Source organism: Ciona robusta, chromosome 14 (assembly GCF_009617815.1).
Source record: "Ciona robusta chromosome 14, ASM961781v2".
NCBI classification, from domain to species: Eukaryota; Metazoa; Chordata; class Ascidiacea; order Phlebobranchia; family Cionidae; genus Ciona; species Ciona robusta.
The window spans coordinates 3,375,046-3,381,790 of NC_143248.1; the positions used below are offsets into that span (position 1 = coordinate 3,375,046).

At 37.2% G+C, this 6,745-nt stretch overlaps 1 protein-coding gene across 2 annotated transcripts; it reads left to right on the plus strand.

The window, feature by feature from the left end:
* On the plus strand, positions 1-5,277 carry LOC149725025 (uncharacterized). Of its 2 annotated transcripts, none has more exons than XM_089893059.1 (10): positions 1-144; positions 448-538; positions 726-1,228; positions 1,581-1,689; positions 2,439-2,544; positions 3,311-3,476; positions 3,918-4,057; positions 4,175-4,230; positions 4,307-4,382; positions 4,747-5,277. In XM_089893059.1, the coding sequence occupies exons 2-10, from the start codon at positions 474-476 to the stop codon at positions 4,777-4,779; spliced, it is 1,254 nt and encodes a 417-aa protein (XP_089749185.1). In that variant the 5' UTR covers positions 1-144; positions 448-473; the 3' UTR covers positions 4,780-5,277. The 2 variants fall into 2 exon arrangements, with proteins under 2 accessions (XP_089749185.1, XP_089749184.1); XM_089893058.1 differs by having other exon boundaries at positions 2-144; positions 371-538.
* The last annotated feature ends 1,468 nt before the right edge of the window (positions 5,278-6,745 follow it).

Consider the following 6,745-nt stretch of genomic DNA (forward strand, 5'->3'; position numbering starts at 1 on the left):
TTAATTTATTTTCAATCTTTTTAACAGGATCATCTAGGCGTGTGGTGTATTTAATTTATTTATATAAACGTGTGTATGGATATTTAGGCAATTTGTTCGTCTCCAGTCCAGTTATAAAACGACGTTCTTGGATCTTAGCAAGAGGTATGTATATGTGTTAAAGTTAAAATATCTAGTTTATACGTTAAAGTTTTGGTACATTTTTTCTTATTTTCTAATATTTTGCTAAAAAATCATTGAAACTGTATTCAGAAAAATGGCGTGTTATTTTGTTATTTTTTTCGGCCGAAAACTGGTGTCAACGAAAAGAGCATTTAAGTGCTACTATTTGGCTGTTAAAATGTTCATAATTAGCATTATTTATTAATAGGGTACTGGGTACAGTTTTGTCTCGTTCTTGAGACTTGCCACGTAATATTGTTTATTTACACACGTCAATGCTGGCAGATTTAAACCGCGCACGAGATAAAGAAATGGCTGAACTTTCGGTGAGAAAAAGGCACCGAGACCAACCTAGAAATGGGGTTTGTCGAAGACGGTAAGATTTTCCTTTATTAATTGGCCCTAAATTAATTGGGTGGACTGGTCTACCTTGTGCCGAAATTTTAGCTACCTTTGTTCCTTATATATTTAAAATAAATCAACGAGTAATTTTCTATTAACAAATTTGAGTAATTTTACTGGAGTATAAATATGTACATTAAACACCATACACTTATATCCAGGTTAACGCACCGAATGAACGACACACCCACTTACCCCACCAACCCCCTACCCCCTTCTACCTCGAACCAAACCCCCGACAATACCTCCCCTCTTACCCCCACCGCAAATTCCTACGTCACACCTTCTTACGTCACGAACACGTCATCAAACGTCACCGAAGCCACTCCAGCGTGCCTAGAACCCTTAGATCTATGCAAGGATGGACAACAACAGCCCTCAAGCCCTCTACTTCCGTTGCTACGCGACAAACTCGACGTCTCTAGCGCCGCAAGCGACGACGAGATGAACGTCGACAGCCCTGACTCCGGGTTCGAGTCAGCGACACCTAGCGGAATCTCAAACTCCGACTTTTTTGATGAATCTTCGAAAAGCGATGATTTCTCACGAGCTCCTAAAACTCCTGTTTCCCGCACCTCCTCCCTCGACTGTGACGTCATAGAAGACAACCGCCTTTGTTTGATCCCTCCACCCAAACCTGAAGTGAAACCAAAACCACAAGCAGGTCAGTTATTTACACAAATTCTGCTAAATATACTAAATTGCCTTAAATATCTGGTTCCATGACTTGCTTTACGATACGATGAAGGACCTCACCCATGCAAAATATAATTTGCGTATATAATGCTGGGGTAATGGAAACCTCTGGCCTAAATCCGAGGTCTCTTTGCATACCCAACCATATAGAATAGAATATTTGTGACAATCTTTTACAAACAACCGTATGTAGGTCAGTAGTCACCTCTAATCTCTTCCACATAAAACTAAATATCAGCTTGCTCAATATCAACAGCTTCATGCCTACAGTAACTGCTCCATACCAAACTCCCAGTCTATTAACCAACTAAACCCCACAGAGCGTATCGTCCACCGTTGTGCATGGGATGCCTGCTCATCCGTGTTCATTACGTCACGTGACCTTCACGACCACATTTGTAGTGTACACGTCGATGCAACAACGAAAAGGTAATTTCCCTAACAAAATACCACTTATGAAAGATGCCTGAAAAACGTATTTTTTTATTATTTTAAATTGAAAAGGCGATTTTCTTAAATAAATACATCTTATAAAAGATGTATGAAAACGTATTTTGTTTTTTAGCTCAATTTAGATTCTAGTCACCATTTGCAAAATTTGCTTCAATGCCTTATATGGTAGATCAATAATATAAACTAGAATAACATATATTTGAAAAACTTTAAATTAGCAACGGATTTAGCACCTTTAGTGTAGTAAATTATGTAAATCTAGCCATGGCCTACTAGAGATACGGCCGGATAAATCGCCTATTGTAGGTACTAAGAAACACCATTGTTATCCATTGTTCTGATGTCAACAAATCGAAATGGTATAGTAAAAGTAGGGTGGGGGAAATTGGACACCTTTAGCACATGATATCAAAATATCATAATCGTGTTTAAAACAAATAACAACGGCCTATGGGAGTTGTAAAGATACAGTTTTATAATTCTTATAATTGTCTTTGTTTACTACCAAATGAGACGAAAATAAAATGATAAGGTGTCCCATCTTCACCACCCTACTATATGTCTAGTAGGCCGTGATCTAGCCATGATCTTAATGCTCAAGAAGTTGGACGATTCTCGTAACAAAATAACATTCAGGATCAAATACTACGAAAAAATCCGTATTATGCAGTACTTTAAGTATAGTTTAGATGTCTATCTTTTAGCCCAAACACCTTCGTTTGTAGGTTTTGCTGCTTATGGTCAGGTTGCAAGGTGTACAACACACCCGCACGTAGCGTGGAATGGCTGAAGCAACACGTTGGTCGGCATACTGGTACCAAGAGGTTTCGTGTAAGTTATACATATGTTGTAGTACTGTAGGGTAAGATGTATACTGTTAGTGCATGATATGGCATATTTTCTAATCGTGTTTTGAACAATTATCAATGCTTTTAGAGTCGTGAGGAAATGGTATAGGATTCAGTAAATACCCTTTGTTTAATACTAAATAATGGGCCATATTATATAATGCATTTACTTTGTACCATGCAGCTTAAGCTACTAGCTGATTAAGTGAATTGGTAGTAACATTATCTTAAGCTTCAAGTTACGCTTCCGTTCTTAGTTAATTAAATACTGTAGCATGACTGCACTGCTGTATACGAGCACCATAATATTTACATTCAAATGCCGCGGCGCGCGTATGCAGTTTACTCACAACGAAAGAATGCCCGTTATGACGTAACTATGACGTCAGACGAACTTTTTTTCGTTATGTAACAAGGTGTAGTCGGGGTGTGTATAAGGTGATTTGTAAAGATATTGTTAAGACAAATTAGTGGTATACTTTGGCAGTCGCATATGTCGAAAAACCACTGCATACCGTAACACGATAAACACATTAGCATTAGTGTATTGTAGACTTATCGTTGCACCATATTGTACATACGACGACGGAAACGATTTTTCTCAGTATTGTTTAGGATTTATATTCTAGGATGTTTACACTAGATTTACAAAATTTCTTAATGCTTTTAATTTATTTTCATCACGAAATGGTATTACCTTTTTTTTATTTATCCCAAGTTTTTCATTTTGACGCTACATTTACCCACAGTGCCTGCTCGACGGATGTGACGCAAGCTTCAACTCACAAAACGGTTTGGCTCGTCACGTGCCGTCACACTTCAGTGACGTCAACCTGCCAAAAGCGAGAGTTCCCGGATATGAGAGAAAAGTTCTCGTTAAACGAAGGAAAATTAAAGACAAGAAAAAGGCACTCGGTAACCTCTCTTCTATTACCCTGGTTTTGCACCCAGTTCATGCATTAAGCATCAAACATTCCACTAATAGTAAATGATCTACTATTTAACAGTTGTATACCTAAATCACCCATAAAGGTTTTGCTAACTATGATTTGCATACAAAGTAATAATTACTCCCACAAACCACTAGTCAAACATCAACATGCACCAACCTTTGCTTCTATGTACCAAACCAAGTCCCTACTTTTATTACTTTCAATACCCTTACCTACGTTTTACAATACCAATTAAATTACACAAGGTAGGGCAAGACTTCATGTAAAAAAAGAAATACAGCATTGCCAACTCATTTTAGCTTTATCTGTTATCTAAGCATAAATTCATACAAATTGTTGAATTTTTTAATTTACTTCTTGCACTAAATAAATTGACTGCAATAACATATATTAATACACACAGCTAATATCCACGACTATTTGGACCAATACACCTCTGAGGTAATGGTCTCGCAACTCGTCACCATGCTACGTCATCCGGTGACGTCACTACCCACGCACACAAACGATTCAGTGACGTCACAAGACAATAAAGAAGCACAGGTACATTTTTTTGCAATTTTTTTTTTCTAGTCAATTTTCTGCAAAATGCATTGAAGATAACGTAAATATGTGTTTGTTTGTATGTACTTTGTTTTTACAATGAATTATCCTCCAAAGGTGATCTGCAAGCGTACCAGCGGCAACGAGGTGTGGCATCTTACCACCAACCAAACGTAAGTGACGCCCCAGGGCCCATTGTGACGTAGATAATGAAAGAATTTGAAAATAAACACACTTACCGTTGTGCAGATGGGTACGCACGGGCATGGTCAAACAACCAACTCTGTACTTTGCAACCCCAAGCCCTCATAGACGAAAATATAAGGTTTGTATTTCGCTATAAAACTGTTGGCTGCACGATACTGTTTTTAACTGTAAGCGTGTTTTAACAACTTGTTTTGTCGCTATTTCTAAATCTTTGCTACCGAAACCGAAGAGGCAAATAAAAGTTATTATTATTTTATACTGTAGTGCGGTTCAGAAAGAAATGCAATTGTAGATGTATACGTTGTATGGCTGTATTAACCTACATACGTGGTAACTCGGCAGCGGGCATGAGGTGTATGAAACAGATTAACACCCGTGTTTTAACGACTGTCGTTACCCTGCCACGCGAGGATAAAAGTCACGTTCATTCATCTATCGAAAGCCGATCAATCTAATCTTTTACTATGTTTTGTTTATTGCAGGCAGTGGTCGCTGATGTACGTAGCAATAATTAAGTGTTTGAGATTGAAGTTAGATGAAACTGGTAAACCAATCCTGTGCTTGGAGTTAAAGTCGCAATGTTTCAATTGTGTCAAAGTCGATAATTGAACCGACCGTAAATCCTCCACTTTGGCTCTTTTTACCCTCTAGCGTCCACCATTACTGTGAAGTCGGCCTTAATACATTCCGCTAGATGTTGATAGTGAGCACGAACAGCATAAACTTATTTGTACGTCCAAAATTTCCTTGAATAGCCTTCTGTTTTACCAATATACGTACATGGCAAAACACATAATTTTCCCCCCCAAAATACTAAGATCCTGGCTATTTCTTTTCCTGTTGTTTGTATATTACTTTTCCTTCTTCGTTTGTTGTTGTTTGTTCTTACTTGTTTTTCCCTTCTCCCCAAGCATATCGAACGGATATGAAACGCTCTTCGGGGCGGTGACGAACGCGTGCTGCTTTCATTCTGTTGTAGGCCTACATGGCGCAAATACAAAGACAAATTTTTACACCTTGGTTTTGTGGGTATGTAAAAAGAAATTAACATTTTATTTTTCCGGCGGTCCGATCAAGGCAAGCAGTGAAACTGCAGATCCTTCCTTTTTGTAAAAGGTGTAGACTACGATTAGGACTCAATGAGAGTCATATACTGTATATGCGTGAGGTCCTCGGCGAGGCACGCCTGAAAACTTAAGACGTTGGTCTATTTTTACTCTAACACGGCGGTTCCTAACCAGTGGGCAATGAGAACATTTTGAGATCGGGTATAGACCAATATAAAATAGCTATATTTAACTGTGTCAATATATATAATTTTAGCAGCATCAAGTATTTCGCTAATGCACGGTTGAATAAATAATCTACCTAGAAATAAGCTCTGCTGTTTTTTGTTCTAACTAAACTGCTTTTATATTTTTTTCTTTTAAAAAAATTATTGGGCCACAGAACTTTTATGGTAACAAAAGTGACCTTCATAAGAAAAAAAAATGCTGAGAAGCACTGTTCCAACACCGGTTATATAGTGGAAATAAGATAACTTCCACCATATCGAAACGAGCACTGCAATATTCTTCAATAAACTACATATACCAACCAATATTCTGTCCCCCTTTTATAAGATTGGAATTTAAAACCTATTGGCAATTTTCATTTTATGGCTTAATTTCAGCTGCTATTTTTTTTAAATAAATGCAGTTTTATTTTCCTTTGATCAATATAGCTTGTTGTGCCCGTCTTTTTATAACTTCGGTTTAATTTAGGTGTAGGTGTTCAGGCAATAGCCAAATCTGGCCTTAAGAAGGACTTTAAAAAAGGACTTCACACATAGTGAACAAAATAGTTCAACAATGGACAGGTATAACTTAAATAAAGATTAATGCCCTCCGAGATCGTTTTTTAAATCGCATATGGTGACTTTGTAACTAAAGTCGATTGCATTAAAAATCAGCAAAAACGATGTGTATATATGGTTTTAAATTGACTATTATAGTGACTCTTAAACTATTGTACATAAAATTTAATCTCACGCTGTTAACACAGGCCTATTTTTACTGTCAAATCATTTTTTTCGTGACATGTATTAAAACCGTTCCGGTTTTTAAATTAACAAAGCCGTGTCATGGCTTGGACGTTCTATAGTTTGATATCCCAATATAGACTCATGTATTATGCATCGATACTTTGTGTAATTAGGGCGGCTCTCCGACAGTGTACGTTAGATTGGTCGTGACGCTGCTAAAGCGAACTGGAGCTAAATTGCAGTTGAAAAAATAACTGGAAACACCAGCTTGAAAATTATTGGTCAGTTTTTTTTTAAGTCGTTGCAGGTGCTAGGCCAGAAACGTAGAATTTTTGTTTGTGTAGCGCAGATATAAAAGTATAGAAAATTGTTTGTTAATTCCGATAATTTTTTTGGTATCATGGAATGTTATTAACTTTCGCATTTAAGCAGCAACAACTTTCTTTGCATTTTATGTT